Source organism: Lepidochelys olivacea (genome assembly GCF_965140295.1).
Source record: "Lepidochelys olivacea isolate rLepOli2 genome assembly, chromosome: 3".
Taxonomy (NCBI): Eukaryota; Metazoa; Chordata; order Testudines; family Cheloniidae; genus Lepidochelys; species Lepidochelys olivacea.
This window is the reverse complement of record NC_140413.1, coordinates 198,619,786-198,641,693: the sequence shown is the minus strand read 5'-3', so window position 1 is coordinate 198,641,693 and position 21,908 is coordinate 198,619,786. Positions and strand designations below refer to the sequence as shown.

The following is a 21,908-nucleotide window of genomic DNA, read 5'->3' as shown; positions in this document are numbered from 1 at the left end:
TGCACAATAACCATGGGAACTCTGTGCAGTAGACGTTAATTCAGTCTGAATTTGCACTTCTGCCGGGACTAAATACAGACTAAAGGCCTGAGTTTTCTCTCACTTGCACTTGTTTTTCTCCACTGTAACTCCATTCCACTGCTGATCCATGCATTTACCACCTTGACACTTCCCTGTATAAGATCCAGTTTTTAGTTTCTTATAACTTTGACAGACATTGACCATTTGGGCTGAAATTTTCTATATCGAGTGCTGCCTCAAGCTAAATATTTTTGGAAAATTGCAACCAAAATGGATTAGCCAATACTGCGTATGAGGCTAAGGAAAAAATATTAGATTGTCCATGTTAAAAATTCTATTGACCTTTTCTTTGGAGAAGGGACTTGAAATTTGGACGAGAGGTGGCCTTTGGGTCAGGGATGTGCCTTTTGCTTTCTTTGTGAAAATCCACCTACATTTGGCCAAGTTGTAAGCCTTTAAAAAAATCACAGTTTGCACAAGCTCAGAAACATCTTTGATTTTTAGCAGCTGAAATCTCGGAAGATTCTGTCCACACTGAGCAAGCTTCATGCTGACCAGACTGCAGCCTCTCACAGCCTCTCGTGTATGCACCATTTCCACACAGGCAACTGAGCATGCTCCATCCCCTCAGAACTCCTCCTATGTAAGTGCATGGTCTCCACAGAGCAACTGTGCATGTACCAGCCCAGGGCTAAGGGTGAAGCTGGACTTTCCCTGGTATGGCTGCCACCTGCTGCTCTATGCCAGGCACCAGAACAGAGAGCAGGGAGGCTGTCTCTTCTGTGCTCTCAATGACGCCTCTTCTCGCAGGCAATGTGGAGCAACAAGCTATATGGTGGGCGGGGGTGTGAGGGAAAGGAGTAGAGTGGGACAAGGAGTCTGGTGAAACTGGGACATGGGTGGAGGAGAAATTGGAAGTGGCTGAACAAGGAGCCTGGAACTTAGAAGGGAAATGTATGGTGGAGAATGAGGGCAGGTCGGGCGTGGGATTCGCTGGGTTTGAATAATATGCAGTAAATAAAGCATGGGGGCCATACACTGAACAATAAGAATAAAACAAAATATTGAATAGCTGCTCATTAAGTGAGCCTTGTCCATCCTGTGCACATAAGGAGCCAGGGGTCCTGTGCAGAAAAAGTATGTGATCATGTAATAAAAAACTGTATCATAATGCATGTGCACAAGGGACCTAAATTAAGGTACCCTTAACTCTGGAATTTCCTAACCTTTGAATGCTACACTTTGCAACTTTAATAATGTTCTTTTAACATAGTTTTTGTGGGTGTGTGAAATGATATAGTACACACATCCAGTATGTATATATAAGCATAAACCTGTGTAAAGGTGTATGCAGTTTTTATTTACCATACTGGAAAAATAACTGGTTTAACTATAATGGTATATTCACACTTACTGTTAGGAGTTTTATTTTAATTTAATATTTTGCATCCCCATTGTGTCTTCAAAGTTGGACTTTATGGCTTATCTCCCCACACCCCGATGTTACAGTGGAAGCACTGACTATTTTCATTTTCTGTAGTGCAGGCTTAGGCTCCAGCTTTCATTTGCAAGACGTAATTATTCAACGGACTGACCTGTTCAATCAGAAAAACTTACTGTGCATCCACAAACTGCCTGACAAGTTGCTACACTGAAACTAAACTCTTGATACTGTTTTCTTGTATTTAATTATCACTTTGCTGTACAAAATCAGAGTGAAGAAGGTGTAAATAGCCTCAGTTATAGCTAGACTAAGAAGAAAATGTGTTCCTTGAATAGCTGAGCATTTAGTACTTTGAATATTTGTTCCCTTTTTGTATATATCTTACTTGATAGGCTAATTCTGTAGTTAACAACATTAAGACAGCAAGATACATTTTAAGGCACTGATATGGGCTAGGTACCTTGCTTCCATCACCAAGTTTGAAAATGTTTGTCTATATATTGCCCTGCTTCGATGTTGAATAATGACCAAGTCACTGGATGTTAAAGGGCTGTCCCAGGGTTTGAATATCCCTCCTGAGCAGCTAGGGCTCTGGCAGGCGAGTTGGGACTGCTTCACCTCTCACCCAGCGTGAATATAAATTTTGCTGGGGTGATTGGGCTGACAGGTATCTCACTCTGCAGGTAGTCCTGTTGATTTATGTGTATTTTTTGCTCTATCGTTGTTATGTCCCTTCATCTCCTCTTACTCAGCTGCTGTTGTGGGTAGGTTTTTTTCTCTTCATATGTAATGAAACATCACATACATATCACAGTGCAATTGATGAGGCAGGGAGCAGAGTAGAATTTTTTCATTGATAGGGCTGTCAAGCAATTAAAAAAATTAATTGCGATTAATCGCACTGTTAAAAAATAATAGAATACCATTTATTTAAATGTTTTTGGATGTTTTCTACATTTTCAAATATATTGATTTCAGTTACAACACAGAATACAAAGTGTACAGTGCTCACTTGATATTTATTTTTTATTACAAATATTTGCACTGTAAAAAACAAAAGAAATAATTTTTCAATTCACCTACTACAAGTACTGTAGTGCAATCTCTTTATTATGAAAGTTGAACTTACAAAAGTAGAATTATGTACAAAAGAACCCTGCATTCAGAAATAAAACAGTGTATAACTTTAGAGCCTGCAAGTCCACTCAGTCCTACTTCAGCCAATCTCTCAGACAAACAAGTTTGGTTACAATTTTCCGGAGACAATGCTGCCTGCTTCTTGTTTACAATGTCTCCTGAAAGTGAGAACAGACATTCGCATGGCACTGTTGCAGATGGCGTTGCAAGACATTTACGTGCCAGAATCACTAAAGATTCATATGTCCCTTCATGCTTCAGCCACCACCCCAGAAGACATGCCTCTATGCTGATGACAGGTTCTGCTCAGTAATGATCCACGATCTGAGTGCTGCTCTTTTAAGACATCTGAAAGTATGCTCCACACCTCGTCCCTCTCAGATTTTGGAAGGCAGTTCAGATTCTTAAACCTTGGGTCCAGTGCTGCAGCTATTTTTAGAAATCTCATATTGTCAAATCTGCTGTGACAGTGTTCTTAAAACAAACATGTGCTGGGTCATCATTCGAGACTACTGTAACATGAAATATAGGGCAGAATGCGGGTAAAACAGAACAGGAGACATACAATTCTCCCCCAGCGAGTTCAGTCACAAATTTAATTAATGTATTATTTTTTTAATGAGCATCATCAGCATGGAAGCATGTCCTCTGGAATAGTGGCCGAAGCATTAAGGGGCACATGAATATTTAGCATATCTGGCATGTAATACCTTGCAACACTGGCTACAAAAGTGCCATGCGAACGCCTGTTCTCACTTTCAGGTGACTTTGTAAATAAGAAGCAGGCAGCATTATCTCCCATAAATGTAAACAAATTTATTTGTCTGAGTGATTTGTTGAACAAGAAGTAGGACGGAGTGGACTTTTAGGCTCTAAAGTTTTACATTGTTTTGTTTTTGAATGCAGTTATGTAATAAAAGTAATCCACATTTGTAAGTTACACTTTCATGATAAAGAGATTGCACTACAATACTTGTATGAGGTGACTTGAAAAATACTATTTCTTTTGTTTATCATTTTTGTATTGCAAATATTTGTAGTCAAAAATAATAACATAAAGTGAGCACTGTACACTTTGTATTTTGTGCTGTAATAGAAATCAATATACTTGAAAATGTAGAAAAACATCCAAAAATATTTAATAAATTACAATTGGTATTCTATTGTATAACAGTGCGATTAATCGCAATTCATTTTTTAAATCACGATTAATTTTTTTGAGTTAATCGCATGAGTTAAGTGAGATTAATCGACAGCCCTATTTATTTATTTATTTATTTTGTGGCCTGAAAGCAAATGCTTGAAAAATTGTATCTTTGTTAGATCCTTGATGTTTATAATATAAAACCCCTAAATTCCCTGGCCTGCACACAGAATTCTCTAGCATCTGGGGGCCTAGTGTTCTCAGGCCTCTGCTTTATTTGGAAAGTTGTCCCTAGGAAAAAACTCTTAAACGTTAGCAACAATGGATGTGTATTGAGTATGGCACACAAGCCCAGCATGATTTCAAAATGCTGGAAAAGTTCCCGGCTATTCTGAAGATAACATACTGTAATAAAAGAAAATGGGGTGTCTGAGGTCTATCAGTGACAGCTGCCCGCTTCCTGTAATAATGAAACAGTCATGATTTATTAAATATTTTAACTCTTGAGTTTTCAGAGAATGGTGATATTTAGCTCGAAACAGTGCCAGGTTTTTTTCCTGTAGTTCTTGTGTTATTGCCACCCCCACAACTTACCAGGGAGCCCTCTAGTGGTTAACTACAGGCGGTGGTTTTAGAAGTGAACAACAATCCTAAGAATTTAATTTTCAATGACTGGTAGAATATTGCTAACACTCCTTTTTACCTTGAATTTCTCTGCTGACTGTGTAACTTTTATAATGACTGTTTGCAGCCTAAAAATGTATGATTTTTCTGTTATGACTTGTATCAGGAACCTACAAGCAGAGGATTAAAATTACTAACCAGGACCAGCTGCAGGGAAAGAGGGTGTGTTTTGTCTTTACTCTCAGTTTACTGTCCTTTGACACTACTTAAGAGCTCCATCTTTTGTATTGTCTTCTAGCTAGTAGGTCTGTGCTAGTTTTCATTTCCTCCAGCTTCTGGCTTCTCTCCTCACCCTTCACTCTGCAAAAAATCCTCAGAGTTCCTTACCGTTTGGTTGCAATCTATTGCTCTACCCTTCCCTTGGTCTCCTGCAGCTACAAGGTGTGCTCATGGGGTATGAATATCTCTGCTAACCTAGCTATTCCTCTCTTTTTTGGATCCTTTTTCTCCTGTGAATAGCTCTACTTCTCCACTGCTGCTTGTAGTTTTCCCAATCAGTGGAAGCAGAATTAAATTAACATTTATTGGCAATTGGTGCTCATTTCTCAATTGCAAGCTTGCGACTAACTGGAGTCTTGGAGTATGTCCAGTGGTGAGCTGGAGCTAGTTCGCGCGAACTGGTTGTTAAATTTTGAAGCCTGTTTAGAACCAGTTGTTAAAGGGGTGGGCAAACGCCAGCCCGCGGGCCACATCCGGCGCACGGTACTGTCCTGTCCTGCCTGCCTGAGCTCTCGGCTGGGGAGGCTCCCCTGAGAATCCCTTTTTAATTTTTAGTCACCCGGCGGTGCTCTGGGTCTTCTGCAGCACTTCGGCGGCAGGTCCTTCGGTGCCACCGAAGACCTGGAGTGACTAAATGAACCGATTCTTCAGCTTTTGGCAGCTCATCACTGAGTATGTCAACACACATGCCAGCCAGCTCGGGCTCGTGGGGCTCAGACTGTGAGGCTGTTTCATTGCTGGGTACACCTCCAGGCTCAGGCTGGAGCCCCCGGGACCATCCCTCACCTTCAGGGTCTTAGAGCCCAGGCTCCAGCCTGAGCCAAGATGTCTACACAGCAATGAAATAGCCCCGCAGCCTGAACCCTGCAGGCCTGAGTCGGCTGGCACAGGCCTGCCATGGGTTTTTCTTCACTGTGTAGACATGCCTTTGTGCGACTATGGGCAGCAGGAGAACTGTAGATAGCGCAGCATTAGTTCACATTTGGCACATTCACAACCTAAAGGGCTGGAAACACTGCAGTGTTTTCATTCCTTAGGCCTTCATTGGCCAGGGAAAGTTTTCTAACCCAGGGGTTGAATTTTTCAATCCCTACTGTGTGTATTAGAAGAAAACAAATGTCTTGTACCCTACTCCTGTCCTAGGTATCTATGCGTCTATCAGTGGTGAGAAATAGGCATTTTAAAAACAGTACTGGTTTTAATAAGTTCAAAACCAAAAATCCCACTTATTTTCTTGTTTGTTTTTACAGGCATTCCCCTGTATTTCAACAGGAATTTATGGTAAGTAAGACCTCTAATTAGGTACCATTTAAGCGGGTTTTCTTCATAGCAAATGGTTGGTGTTGTTTAAACAGATGTTTTTGTGCCTTTGTAGATCATTTTGGCTAGTGCATGAATTATTATTTTATTATTATTATACAAACAGCATCCAATCTGACAATGATTGTGATCTTGTTGTACAAGTAAAATAGTCTGTGCCCCAAAGAGCTTATAGTTTAAGGCCCTGATCTTGCAAAAACTTATGCACGTTATTATCTTTACACCCATATGGCTCCAGTGGTGCAAAGTTAAGCATGAGCAAATGCTTTCAGGATAGGGTTCTGTGGAGACAAAAAACTAAGATATGAGGAACTTTGTACATTGTGCAGGGAAAGTGGCCACAGTGATGGGGACGTGTCTTGTTAGTTCCATCATTTTTTGTTGTTTTTATTTTTTTAATTTGTTTGCTCCCCATCTGGTGATTTATGAAGGGACGAGGGAGAGGGATACTATCAAAAGATGGCAAATATTTATATATATGAATATACATTTTTATTATTTTAAGTCAACCTGTCCATTGTTAGTCATCCACTTTCTTGTAGTAATCACAGGACAGATGACCATTGAAGAGTTATTTGAGGTGGAAAGAGGTGGGTTCAAGGAGGGTGTGCCATACATAAAAAGCAGCATGGAGAAATGAATGGAGACTATTAGGGGTGGAGCGGATTCTTTACTGGTAGATACAAATATATTTCTAGCGTTAAAATCTAGTAAATTGCTTTTTTTGCATTTAATGTTTTAAAATGCATATAGAATTATAATAGGTAGTGTTGTTATTTTTAATCTCTCTTAAGGTTAATAGAGAGACTAGCAGTGCAGCAAATGTAAAAAATCATGGAAGAACTAAGTGCCACCATAATAATCATTACTTAGTTATTGTACAAACGTCAGATATATTAACTTGCAGCCATTGTGCTGAGTTAATATTAGGATTGGCTAATCAGATATTATGCAGGAGAAAAAAGATTCACAAAAACATGACAGCTTTATTATTTTTTTAATGTAAGAAAAATGTAAAATCTTTTTATCATGTACCAGTATCAGTATAGCATTGGATAGGCTGATTCCAGGCTTATTATTTTGATAGTTGTTAATTTGAATCAGATTTCAGAAAGTGGAAAAGGAATTACTTTCTTGTACAGTTCTTTTTTTTTCTTCTTCCAGCTGTATTAATGTTACTGATGAGAAGATTACAGCTGCAGTTTAGAAACTTTAGAAATCACCAGATATGGACTTATTGCAGATAAATCTTTGCCTCCGTCTCCAAATCCCTTATCTTCTAGGGAAAATTCTGGGTTTCATTCCTGGACATTTTGGATAATGTACACACTTTTTTCCTTAAGTCTTAACATGGACATATTTTTATTAGTTTGCAAAAAGACGCCAGACGTGATGCATGTGTATGGAATTTACTAGCAAATGAAAAGCACAAACAATTACAGCTCATTTTATGAGAGCTGGATTAATCAATAGAAAGTAAGCCCCTGCATACAAGAAACATGGTTCCCTGAGGTAACTAAAAGGAAGTTAGATAGAACCTTGAGTTCCTTTTCCCAGGTAATGGTACTTTTTGAGATGGTCATTGAATTTTTTTTAAGCTGAAAAGCTAAGGCACAGCTGAAACACTATATAGTATGGCAGATGGAGTTTCCATATGTATTTGTTGTTTTCATTGGCGTACAAGGAACAGAGCATACTTCTGCCAAGACACTCTGGTTTTCCATAGTTTTTTATAAAAGGCTGTCAGCACGCAAACTCCTAACTGAGCTCCTGCTCTGCATTTCAATATTTGCCATCTAATTTTCAAGGAGATGTGAGAATGACACTTTTTTAAAAAACCAAGCTATTGATCCCTGCTTTTTTTTTTCAGAACTCTCAGACATGACTCTTGAAAGGGCATTTTCATCTGGTAGCTGCTAAGGGCAAGTCTCTGTGTGAGATCTGAAATGCTGACAGATTTAAGAAAGGGTGACAGCAGTTCCTGTGCAGTGATGAACTTGCCAGTGATGTTGTGTTATGTAATACATTTGGGAACCAGGGCACATACACAACACACAAAGATCTGCTTAGTGGTGCTGGTGGTGGTTGTGTTTTCCCCCTCACACACACGCTTTAGGGATTCCCATTGCCTAGGACAGCAAGTGACTTTTTTCTAGTCCATATAGATGTTCATCACAATAATATCTGAGTGCACTCCAGTTATGCATTAAGCAACGTGGCTGCACACCTGGCATATGGTGTTTATTATCTCAGCCTCTCTCTATGGGGAGAGGTGTATGTAATGAGTGTCTTGTTTTGGTAAGGTCTTAGGGTTTTGTTTTTTAAATATACTTCACTTCAGGTGATCTTATGGGATAATATGTCACATAAGCTTGTTTCTAAGCTACTCTTATAATGAATATTGTTTCACACATGCTAATAAGAAAATATTTATTTTCTTTGTTAAATAATATATGGCCCTGATTCTGCAGTCAGATCCCTGCAGACAAACCATGCGCACATGCAGAGCCCCATACACTGAAAGTTGAGCTTCAACTCAAACTCAGCGGGGCTCTGGTCAATTTGTAGGGTTCCACCTCTGTGGATCCAATTGTGGGATTGAGGCCTGTGTTTTCCTCAGTGGTCTTGTAAATGCTTGGTTTGCTTTTCTTCTCCCTGGTCTCCTTAGGCACTCTGTTCCAGAGAAAAGCCTTTCCTGTTTGTATCACTTCAGAACACTCCTTCCTCAGAAAAAAAAGGTGTGAAGACGAAAGTAAGCCTCCTATTAAGTTTTGGCTAACAGCAGGTTCCTTTTCATGAGAGGACGTTTGATGGAGGAAAAGTCTGCATTCCTCCCAAAATGCACTCTCCACACTCCAGCTTCTTAGAATGCTTCGAAACACTTAGAAAATGTTCCAACTTGAACAAGTTAAAGCCGTGAGAAGGCCAGAGGCAGGTTTCCATTAAGGCACCATGCCAGAAGTCTAAAAGAAGACTCTGGGGTGTCTTCATTTTTCAAGACTGATGAATTCAAAGGAAGGATTAAATGTTTTAAAAAAATTAGTTAGAAAAGGCCTGGTGCTTATTTCTTGTAAGTCTGTGTAAAACAGATTAGAATCAGGCCCAAAGACTCTCTGAATTAAAAACTGTATTGTTTTTTACTTGCAGTTCTTAGTAATCTCTGATATAGTGATAAAATGATGATCAGCCAAAAAATAAAAAATAGAGAAGGCACAAGGAATGGAGACTTCTTGTGTCCCTGTAATCTCCTTGGTAGCGCTCTGTGCCTCAGTTTCCCCACCTGTAAAACCAGCATAATGCTACTTACCTCCTTTTGCAAATGGTTTGAATGTTACTGATTGAAAAGCATGGTATAAGAGCTGAGTATAAGTATTTATTATTAGTCAACTGAGAGATGACTTTAACAAGTACTTTCTCTTATGGCAGGAACATATTGAATTAATAATCGGAAAGAATTCCCAAGGATTGTTCACAGTCAATCCAGTATTGTTTGGAATTGCCAGCTATTAGAGTAATTACCAAGCAACAGAGCCACAATATTTACCTAATATATTTTAAGATGAGAAAGATATTTGAGGTTAACTTTGTCAGGAGGGTTGTCTTCTAGAAAACTTAACTTATGCTGCACTTTGGAGTAAGGCCAAACTAAGTAAACAATTCTGATGTAAATTCTCCTTTTCAGGGTCTTCCAGTGCTTTTTCCTCTTTTCCTTGTTCAAAGAAAGGTCAATATCTGTTTGAAAAGTTTTTGTTTTTGTTTTTAAATCAAACACCTACATTCCCAGACTGTTTACACTGGTCACCATTAATAAATCTGATTTACTCACAATTACCAGAAGAAAATGTGCTTTGGAAATCTTTCCAGAAAAGACATCTCTGGAAAGAGACTAAGCACAGAATTTCACACCTAACGTGGTTGGTTCCCGCTTCTTCCCCGCCCCCATTACAGCTTGTAAAAACAAAGAGTTATTTAAAGGCTGCATTTTTGCTGCAGCTGCTATAGGAGTCATGGATTCCATGATTTTCATGTATTTTAACCAGTGTTCAAGACTCCGACATTTGGGAACTTTTGCAAAAGGGAAAGTGGATGTGGGATCGTAAACGTGCGACTAATTTCACTGCGCATCTTGAGAGTTGCCAAGTTAAAACCTAGGCAGCATACATAGTTGGGAAAGGATAAGAATTCTCTTAAATTAGGGTTCATGTTTTGCCATGTGTTCGTGGCAGATCATAGATTCTGAGGATGGAGAAACATATGAGCATTGGATAGGGATTTTAGGATGTTATCATCCATGTACTCCTGTGTTTTACTTACTGCCATATTACTTGTGATATAAGTTTGAGGTACTATTGCCACTTATTTTTTGTTGTTGTACTCTACCAATGCAAGAAATCAGTTTTAATACTTATTAAACTCACTTAGAAAGTAAAGACGTTAAAAAAGAATTAAAACGGAAAACGAAACAAAACAAAAATGCGGAGAAAACCCTACGAAAGTTTACATTTTAATAGGCTTCAGAGTGGTAGCCGTGTTAGTCTGTATCAGCAAAAACAACGAGGAGTCCTTGTGGCACCTTAGAGACTAACAAATTTATTTGGGCATAAGCTTTCGTGGGCTAAAACCCACTTCATCAGATGCATGCACCTGATGTTGTTTCTACATTTTAATAAACTCCCTTATTCTTTCTATCTCCTTCACAGGCCAGCTGTGGGTTTTTAATTGCCGTGTAGATGTAGCTGAAGAGGAAAAGCTAGGAGAATGCAGAATGTCTTTGATGCTTGTAGTTTAGTTGCTGGAAATTCACAGGGAACCCACATATTATGCACCCTTGTTAGCCGGACTTGAGACCAGACACGTTTTCTAGTATCAGGCTGTTCAGTCTTGTTTTTAGCTTGCCTCTCTGGTCAAAGCAAAGTGTTGCAAGGTTAAGTTTGTCCTGCATGCTAAACCAGACTGTGTGAGGCACAAGGTAAAGAGAGTGGAGGAGTAAGTGGAATAGGTATACTAGGGTGAGAGTAACAGCAGGAGCCCTAGGTTTATATCTAAAGAGTTACTTAGGACAGAGCTACGGAGTTGAAGCCATGTGAATCCTTCTCCTCGTTTGGTGTGGTCACAGCATATTCTAGATCAGGAAAAAGAAAGCCCAGTGTGGTTGAGTTCTGTTATCAGCATGTGTGACCCTGGTGTGCTGTTAGTCAGTGCTGGGAGGAAGATGTTGCCCAACGTTTCTTAAGTAAGTTCCTGAGGGTTTCCCTCAAAGAAGAAACGACAAATAACAGATCTTATCAAAAGTACCCAGTCAAAACAAAATTCCAAAAGTCCACATATGGACACTTCCTCTCATATTAAGATTCTCTTCTATTGCTAAAACTAATCGCTAATATTTTTGACCTCACCAGAACCTCCAAAAACCCCATCTGCACTTCCTTAGTCCAAATAAACTAGCTTCATGTCACTTCTTTGGCTGTGTTCTGTGGTTTCTTTCAACAGCAATTTCACATAATACATCTAGAGAATAAATTAGCATTTGAGCACCTACTTTGGACAATGTCAGATTTCAGCTAAGAGTAAAGTTTACCGGAACATGTGTTTGTTGCTGCAATGGGGCTGATCTGAGAGTCACTAGGATAGCAATCTATGTTTTTTCAGTGGTTAACTTGTAATTGCAATTATTATTAACATTAAACATAGTTAAATATTATTATGTATGATAAATCTATAATGTATAAATATAGCAGCTACTAAATGGCAATTATAATATTTAAATAATTCTAGAAATCTCAATAGTACTTGTATAAGAGATTGTCACATGTATTATTTAACAGAGATCTTATTTCAGAAAGCATCGTGTCCACATTACTAATTGTTCTCTTCCTACCCTCAGTCCTTTTCTCTCTGGAATATATTTTAAATACTTAGAAATTATTAGCAGAGAATGTAAATTGATTAACTCTCAACAGTCTGAAAGCAGTATTCACATGATCTATTTAACAAGGAGAAACTTTGACTTGATTCCGGAATGGTGGCAGAAACATGAAGGGGCATATGAATGTTTAGCATATCTGGCATGTAAATACCTTGTAATGTTGGCTACAAAAGTGCCATGCAAATGCCTGTTCTCACTTTCTGGTGACATTGTACATAATAAGAAAGCAGCATTATCTCCCGTAAATGTAAACACACTTGTTTGTCTTAGCGATTGGCTGAACAAGAAGTCGGACTAAGTGGACTTTGTAGGCTCTGAAGTTTTACATTGTTTTAGTTTTGAGTGCAGTTATGTAATAAAAGAAATCTACATTTGTAAGTTGCACTTCATGACAGAGATTGCACTATACTAGTATGAGGTGACTTGAAAAATACTATTGCTTTTGTTTATCATTTTTACAGTGCGATTAATCGCGATTCATTTTTTTATTCACGATTTACAGTGCAAATATTTGTAATAAAATATACCCTTAGATTTCAATTACAACACAGAATACAATATATATGAAAATGTAGAAAAACATCCAAAATATTTAATAAATTTTAATTGGTATTCTATTGTTTAACAGTGCGATTAAAACTGTGATTAATTGCGATTAATTTTTTGAATGAATCGTGTGAGTTAACGGCGATTAATCGACAGCCCTAGTATTTAGGTTGTAAATTTTCCAGTGCGGAGACTCCCTCTTACTTACTGCCTCCCTCCTAAGTGACAGAAATATGCTAAGGTCTCTGAGACAGCAAGCAAGAGGAAGGGAAAAGAGCCTTGCTGTGCAAAAATACAATGGGGGCTCTGTTCTCTCCTGTGTCTGAGTCCCACTCAACCCGGGAGAAAAAGGGGGTTGACAGGGATCAGGTTACAGCTCCCTGATTCTGTGCTAGCTGGCTCCAGCATGAGCGAGAGCAGCGTAGGGTCCATTCCAACTTACTCCTCTAGTGTATAGTCTCTAGACCTTGCACCAGTGGAGGATAGGCATGGTGGACGGGTGTGGTAGGCGCACAGATTGGCTCTGCTGGTTTTACAACAGCAGGGAATTCCCTCTTCCAAGGAAATTTTCTGCTGGTGAGTGACTGTCACACGCTGGCCTCTGCACTGCCAGGGTGGTGCAAAGGGGCTGCATACGATGTTGAAGTTGGCCCTCTATGTGCAATCTTTGCCATGTTGGAGCTGAGAGAGAAAGGGGGGGCAAATAAAGGGGAAGTCGTAAGTGACCTTCAAAATCTCTCTGATGGGTGGAGGGAGATGTACACTTGAATACTAGGGATTTTATGTAACACATCTAACGTATTAATATTATGACAAGTACTAGCTCATTGTGCAGCAACACAATAAAAAAACGACACAGCGGATTTCTTTTCTGTGCCTAATCGAAATACCTGAGAGCCAAGAATAGGTGCTTCTGCTTTCCATGCTCCTTGCCTTTTCTATCCCTATGCTAGATAGGAACGCCGCCATACATCATTGGAAAGAGCAACTGCAGTTGAGGCAGAGAAAGAATTAAAAAAAAAAAGTCAGACAGTGCACTATAATGAATAACTGTTAGTGTTTCCAAACAGGGGTCTTGTTTTAGAAGGTATATTCTAGTACAGGGGTGGCCAAACTCTGGCTTGTGAGCCACATGTGGCTCTTTTACATTTAAAGTATGACTCACCAAGCCCCCCCCCCCAAGCTCCTATTCTCCACATACCACCAGACTTGGGGGCTGGGGGAGCTCGGGACCTCTGCCTGGTAGTGGGGTAGGAGTTTCTGCCCAGCGGGGGGGGGGGGTCTTGGGGCTTCAGCTCCGTGGGGTGCACCTGCCAGTGCTTGAAGCTTCAGTGGGGCTGAAGCTTGAAGCCCTGGCAGGTGCCTCTCCCATGGGGCAGAAGCCCTGAGCTCCTGGCAGGTGTGCCCCAGCTCGCGAACTTCTAAAGATTGTCATATGAGGCTTGGAGGGTCAGTAAGTTTGGCCACTCTGATCTAGTAGTTCCTCCGCCTCCAATTGGTGGTAGTTGGTTGTGTAAATGATAGCTCAATTTAGGCCTGGAAATGGATTCTGACTTTATCTCTTCAGCACCTGCTTAATCCACTGTGTTTTACGGAATACTGAGAACCTATTCACCTTTCTTCTGTCTGGAGATGTGACACTCAAGAAAATTCAGTATCAGCAACAAAAATTCAGTGACAACAAGAAAATTCAGCGTCTACTACAGCATGATGAATTTTCAGAAAATAAAAAAACAGGGCTGCTTTATTTTTAAAATAGTCTATAAAATGCAAAGCATCACTGAATACATCAGCTTGAGGTGTTGAATTGAAAATATTATGTCCCGTTAATTTTAAAATCCGTTTTAATCTCTATTGTTTCTATTTCTCCTATCCTCCTGTCTATTAGCTTCTCTTTCCTCATACCTAAAGCAGTTTCAATAGCCTACGGTTGAATTTTAGGCTATTCATTTCTTTTACTGCAAGTAGGCTGTAGCCCACGAAAGCTTATGCTCAAATAAATTTGTTAGTCTCTAAGGTGCCACAAGTCCTCCTGTTCTTTTTGCGGATACAGACTAACACAGCTGCTACTCTGAAAATTGGTCATCGTGTTCCTTTTCTTGGCTCAGCTTTTTTAAGATAACAGTCTGGAGGAGTTTTTTTCTAAATGCCCTACCTGAGACCTTGCAAAGTAGCAGTGGACAACCTTTTTTTGACAATAATGCAAGAACAAATTAATGGCATAACATAGGTATTCCAGAGATGTAATGAGATTTCCTTGAGCTATAAAGATCAACAGCAGTATTTTCACCAGAACATTAAATGTTAGGTCCCGATACTGCATGTATGCACATGCTTTAACTTCATGCAATCTACATAGTCCTACTGAAGACTATTCATAGTACATAAAGTTAAATCACACTCATAAGTCTTTGCAGGATTGGGGCTCCAATCCTGATACTTAAAAGCATACCTGATTACTGTATGTGACATATATTAAATAAAGAATTAATAAATATAGAGGCTCTGGCAGCTCTGGAATTATTTCCTATTTCATTAATACATCCCACTGGGATCCTAGTCTTCAGCTTAAAAATAACCTTCTCTGCAGCAGTAAATACATTAATGAAAGGTAAAAATAGATTATGAAAACACAGATGGTTTATCACAGATGAATAACATTAAATGCCAGAATTCACTTTTCTAGGTGTGTGATTCAGCGTGAATTCTGCATGTATTTAACAGCTTCTGTACAAAATAGAAACATTGTTAGTTTGGGGTTTTTTGGCAGTAGTGGTATATATGTTAAATTCTCCTTCAGGGTTTTTCGGAGTGAGGTGTTCAGAAACAAATCTTCTGTGCACCTTGTTGTGTACTGTTAAGTTTTAAATCAAAAGTTCAGTGCGTTTTTAACAAGCTAACTACAAAAATAAACATGGATAGCCTTTTTGTGTACCTGACAGCAAGTCTGGCATATAAGTCAAGCATCCACTGAACTGCTTTTATAGAAAAAAAATTCACCTTGTACACCCCTTCTACTCCTTTAAAATACACTTAGGATCAGGTTTCCGCTCACTAGAGCTGAATTCAGTTTATTTCTAAGCTGTCACTACTGTAGAATGGCACTGGATTGAGGGGCATTCAGTGAGAAGGCTAAATCTAACTGGCAATCCATTTCTTCATTTCCATTGTATAGCCAACCTTGACAAATTAATCACAACCAACTGTTGGCTGCAGTGCGGGGCAACCTATGCAGCACAGAAGACAAATGAGGCCTCATGCTTGCCTGACAGCCTAATCTTTCAACTTGCCCCATTGGACGGAACAAGGAGACACTTTGGTGTGTCTGTCACCAGTACCACCCATAAACAAAGTGTTTGCTTGCAGTCCTATGGTTAGGCTGATGTGATAAATTATTGAGTGCCAGTCCAGTACCTTGTCAGTCAGTGCTGCAGACCGAGGCTCGAATAGATTAGTCCTGATAAAGAAGAGTCACCATGCACTAGTTTCCAAGATCAGTGAAGATAACCTCACCTACATTAAATAGTGAAGAGTGATTTGGTGTGTGATCTCATGGGAGCTAGTTGGCTTCTTGGTTTAGGTGGAAATGTTGGGGCCACCGCAGAAAATCTTTGTCACGTTAATGATAATTGGTAACAGGCTCCTGCCAAGACAATTTGTTAATCCAATGAACAGGATAACAGAAGAAAAGAGAAAAGTGGCAACGTAAATGAATTAAATGTCTTCAGTCAAATCGACTCATTTTTGTAAAATAATTAAAATTATTTTCTTTAGCCATGCTTTTGAAAATGATGTAGCATGTGTATAACTTCTAAAAGTTGCATTCTGAATGTGATGCTTTATTTTAGTCGTGCCCCTCTTCATGATGTTGTTCTTTACTATCCACTGTTGTGATCTTAGTTTAGTGTTATTTTGCAGAATTACATATTGGGCCAGATCCACAGCTGGACTAAGCCAGATGTAACAGGGCATAGCAGGGCCCCCCTTGGTCCTGCCTCTGCTCTGCGCCAAAAATCACGAGGAGACCTTCTAGCTCAGCAGTCACCGGTGCAGTTTATTTACACAGTGCAAACCCACCACCTCTCACCATATATTGCTGGGGGTTCCAGCCGTTAAGGGCTTCTCTTTCTTAGAGCCAGGAGGGGAGAGCTACCCCTTTCCTTCCATTCTCTGGCTTCTCCCCTTTTTGCTTCCTTCCTCTGAGCCTGTATATAGCCCCAGGCTAATCAGGCTGGCAGCTGCACCGTCTCTGCCCATCAGGCTCAGGTTCCACTTTCCAATTTAATTTTGAATAACACAGTATTTATTTTATCTCAGTGGGGTTTGTAAAGTTTTTTATGTTACGTTAAATGCTTAGGTGAAGGGCTTACCTATAATAGGGAATTGAGGAATAAAATTTTCTAGTATATTTTCTTTGCCCATTAGCATAAGAAAAATAAGACAAAACCTAAAAGTGTAACAGCTTTGCAGCATCCACATAGAAAATATCATCTAATGCTCACATTTTGTGATTGTTCTCCTGCTCAATAAGAGCAAGTGAAATTTCCTTATTAAAACTGAGTAGCCCCTTACCAAATGAGTAGTCCCATTGACTTAATTTAGACCACTTGTTGAATAAGGTACTTTTCAGTGTGTGAAAGGGTACTTGAATATAGTTCTGAATGATCTGAACCTCCATAGGATTGATTCATGTTGGAACTTAATTCCTACTGAGTTACTACTCCATATATGATTATCAATGGTAAAACCCATCCAGTGGAGACTACATGCACTGTATGGTCAATAAGAGCAATACCGTCACCTTCCTCTCTACTTCTGGAGCACTAACCACTCCTTGAGACTCTCAAATGGGTTACTGTCACTTGTGCTTATTAACGCTGGGCGGGGAGATTATCAGTGTATTATATAGGGCTTGATTCTCATTTTCATACACTAACACCCCTTCACACTTTTCTGGCTGTGTGAACAGGACTTAAAATCAATATAAATGTAATTGACCAGAGTCATGTAAAGGCGCCTTAGTGTAAATGAGAATTAGGCTGTACAGTCTTTAAGTGTACTACAGAGCTGTCCATTGGTTGTTAGGAGGTGCTGATAACAGATTATTTTAGATGCTACCAGACACACCCTCTGAGCATCTGCATTGCTGCTGCTGAAATTTGGCCTGCTACACAGTATATTGACAGAACCTGTAATTATCCGATTCCGCAAAATACTGGAGCATACGGGTGCATAACATCGGTGCAGCTACTCATGTGCTTAAAGTTTAGTCATGCTTAAGCACCCTGCTGAATTGGGGCCCTAAATATGCACCAGTGAATCTTGGTTGTGACTGTAGTAATTGCATCATTCCTCTTGTTAAATGTGAATACATCAGTCCAGCTGAAAGACAGTTAAAAGGTTTTCAGAATTCACTTTCATATTCCTTTGTTTTTATGATGTTAGAAGAGCATTTCTGAAAAGGAACGGGTGATACCATGAACTGTTTGGAATTCAAACGGCAGAAAAGCCACGATTAGAAGGCCTAGAACCTGTTAAACAAAAGTAGTTCCAAATATTAGGATTGCAGTTAATTAAATATTCCAAGATTGATCAGTACCTTGTGTATAGTTTAAGCTTTATGGACCAGATCATTACCAAAGTTTGAAAAATGAATATCAGTTGTAAGCAGAATATATATCCGTGTAAATTGCATTCATCAGGACAATTGCCCAGTGTAGGCTGTGAGCTTTCGACAGTGCAATCATAATAGCTTTTCAGTTGATACACTTTATGGCCGAAGAACATTAATCATTTTCTTATGTCTTTAATTACCATAAGGTATTATGCTTCTGTCCATAATAGGTACTAAATATTATACCATTGATAGGTTTTTAACCATGCTTTTCATTGTAGGTTGTAAACATAATATAGCAGCCCATGATGAGTTCCGAACATTTTTTTTAACCTGCTGCCGTTAACAGGACCAGCAAAGTAAAATCAAGTTTTTTTCAAGCTATAGTTACTAGTGGATTATATTCTTTTATTTTTCTCTTATCAGGGGTGAGCAAAAAGAACAACATAATTGCTAAATAACCCTCTCAATTAAGAGAAGATTTTTTTTGTCCATTTTAGAGAAATAAAACCCAGTTCCAAAACCAGAAAGATACTAGAAGTCACTGCATTTTGCATAGTAATAAATGTGACCTTGGCCCTGGGCGGAAATGATAACGCTACTTAGATGCTCGCTAATAACTGTGGACTGCTCTATGAGTCTTTTTATTTTTCTGTGTACTCTGTGGATTATAACATGGTAGCTTTTAGTATAGACTAATGTACTGGAAGCCAGTAGGTTCATTTAATAGAAATACATTAGACCCAGTGCTCTCCTCTAATCAAATTGTCAGCTATGATATAGATAATGTGTGTGCATGTTGGCATTGTTTATCTGTCATCCCTAATGAAAATTCCATTTTGTGGCATCTCAGACCAGACCAGTTGTCCTATGGCCTGATTAATGAGTTGTCACTATTTTACTGAATATAGGTAATCGGAAGCAGCAGTAGAATCCATCACATTTGGCATCGAAGTAATGTGGAACATTCAACATGTGACAAATCAGATTATTAGGAACCTTAAGATACTTGATTTTTTAATACGTAAGGCTTTACAAAATTGCATTCAATCCACATCAAAAAATTTAACTATTATTTCTTTAATAATTGCAGAGTTTATTCAAAACCATTTCATTAAGGGCAGTCACTGAAGTGGGATTTCAGGCATCTGTTGGAAAAGAATTGATTTTCTAAGCTTTTCTTAGATTATTTTTGGTCTTTTCAGGGTTTTTTTGTTATTATTATTATAGTTGACCTCCTTGTAGGTTTGCCACAATGATTACCATACATTTTATGTGGATCTTGACCCCGGAATGTAGTTGAATGCTTTTTGAGTAGGAATTGATAGAAATATTTCTGTATGAGCAACATTGCCAGTAAATGTGAAAACCAACCAACCAAACTACCTCATCACTTAATGAACTCTTCCTGTTTTAAACAAGATTATTTTTCTTGATAATGAAGTTCTGTTTAATAAATGAACATCTTTAGCCAATTTTGTCAATGTCAGTGTTCTAAGCAGACAAGAAGAGGTCACTTTACCTTTTTTCTTTTTGAGTATATTTCAACCTTTGCTCCCCATTTTGTCATGCCTGGTGTCCTAAATTCTTTTCTCTCCATATACATGTTGTTTTCTCATTATCTACTCATTTTTTTAATTTGCAATTATCACCGTTACTATCAACACATTTCATGGGTTTCCTACTTTTTGTATGGAATAGTTCTGCTCGAATTCCATGTTTTCTCTTATTTTTGTAACTTGCATTATATGATCCCTGGTTTTAAATTACTCCCCAATATTTATTTTTCATATAGATTATTAAAAACTATTAACATCTGTGAATTCATCTATTAGGTCGTCTCATAGTCTTCCCTTGTCCAGTAACGATGAAACCCATTACAGCTTCCTCACAACAGATTGGTGATCATCCTAGTAGACCTGAAGTCAGCAAAACACTGAAGCACATATTTAAAATTAAACCTATTATTCAAGCCTCTGCTGTGCATTGGATAGGGATGGACTTAAACATGTGTTTAAATGTTTTGTTGAATCAGGGCCATAATTCCCATATAAATAAACAGAACACTTACATTAAATCATAGACATTAGTTTAATCCTTTGAATCTGGTATGTTGCCCTGTTTTACTCCAGGAAATCATTAGACTGAAGGCTGCAATAATTTATCCATAAATCCTGAAGGCCACATTGTGCTACCCTTAAAATCAGTGGGATTACTTGAGTTAAATACTTCTCAATGTGAGCAGTTATCAGAACCTTACCCAATTTCTTTCCTAGTCACTGTGTTCCTACTCTAATTTAACCTATGCTTTCTTAATATATTCAATGCTTCCTTGCTAGTTTAAGTGCAATTTGTGACCATTAGGCTATGTTTTCTACATGGTCACTCCATTACCTAAAATGTCTACATCTCTTTTAAGTGACAGCAAACCCTGTTATTTGCTATATCTACTTAATAGTTTTATTCAAATCTTTTACATGATTTAGATACAAGAAAGATCCCAAAAGTGTCCCTGGATACTGATGGGAACCAAGTCAGACATTTACAATTTTGGAGCAAGAGACAGTCAAGAAACTAGTGTATCTGCCACCCCTGCTCCCTTGAGCCTACCACTGGTACTTCTCAGTCACTCTTCTTTCCAATAGTTGTCCAATTCATTTTTAAACTCTTTATATAAGTTGCACTGATTGCTGCTCTGGGCAGTTCTTTCCTTGTTTCTATTACTATCTGTGTAAAGAATTGCTTCCCAAATTCCTTTTTGATGGAGCTTTCTTCACTTAAGTTCACACTTCCTCGTTTTTATGTTTGCAGTAGCTCAAATAGCCTTCTGGCAATTATGCTTTCTGTTCACCTGAGAATTTTGTATATCTTAGTGAGACCCACTCATAATCTCTTTTCTAAGGAACACAAACCTGGTTTCTGTAACCTTTTTGACGTTGAGATGCTTGATTCTCCCTTTCATTCAGTTGCCCTCCCTCCAATGTGTTCTCCATTTGTCAAATACTTTTAAATAAGGCAACAAGTGGTGAACACAGTAAATTAAACATGTCTTATCTAATCTCTATCAGTAGTAGTATAATTGACTCTGATTTGTATTTAACTGCTCTATTTATACTTCCTACAATTTTGTTATCATTTTGATCCTATTTTAAGCACTAACACATGATGTGTTAATGCCATGTGTGCCCTCTGTTACTCTTGATTACTTTTGTAATCCCTTGTATACCTACACTGTCTCTTCTGTGTTTTATTTTAAATCTTGTTTAATGACAGTAGGATAAGATACATGTTCCTGGGGCATTTACTATATTAATTTACTGTGGAACACTTATCTATTTTTGTTTCCCATTTAAGTGAATCCTGCCATATCTCTTCTCAATTCCGGCTCCATATCCTTCTCTGTCCTGTTTCGTGTCTCATTCTACTCCTATGCTGACTCCATTAAGCCTAGAGATGTTGGCCTAGCCCTTATAAATAAGGCTCAGATTTTGTCACGGTATTTTTAGTAAAAATCATGGGCAATAAACAAAAATTCATGGAAGCCTGTGACCTTTACAGTGATTTTTACTAAAAATATCCCTGACAAAATGGGGAGGGAGGAGGTTCCAGCACCCACACCAGCTGGGGGCTCTGGGGTCCCTCATCCCCGCTACAGTGGCTGGGAACTCTAGGGTCCCCACTGCGGCTGAGCTGCAGTGGGGTCCCCTCACTGCCTGTCACAGCTGGGCTGCTGTGAGGGAGTCCCCCCACTGCCTGCCGTGGCTGAAACACTGTGGGGTCTGGTCGCCACGTCTGGGCACATGCGGGGGACACCTGCCATGGCTGGGCTGCTGCAGAAGGATCCCTCTCTGCG

General features: G+C 39.0%; 1 protein-coding gene across 3 annotated transcripts in view; it reads left to right on the top strand.

The window, feature by feature from the left end:
• Positions 1-21,908, top strand: part of MACROD2 (mono-ADP ribosylhydrolase 2) — a 1,326,034-nt gene that overhangs the window by 921,718 nt on the left and 382,408 nt on the right. For all 3 annotated transcript variants that reach the window (XM_084624011.1, XM_084624010.1, XM_084624009.1), the window contains exon 7: positions 5,900-5,930. In XM_084624011.1, coding sequence (XP_084480137.1) covers positions 5,900-5,930 — 31 coding nt within the window. The remainder of the gene's footprint in view (positions 1-5,899; positions 5,931-21,908) is intronic.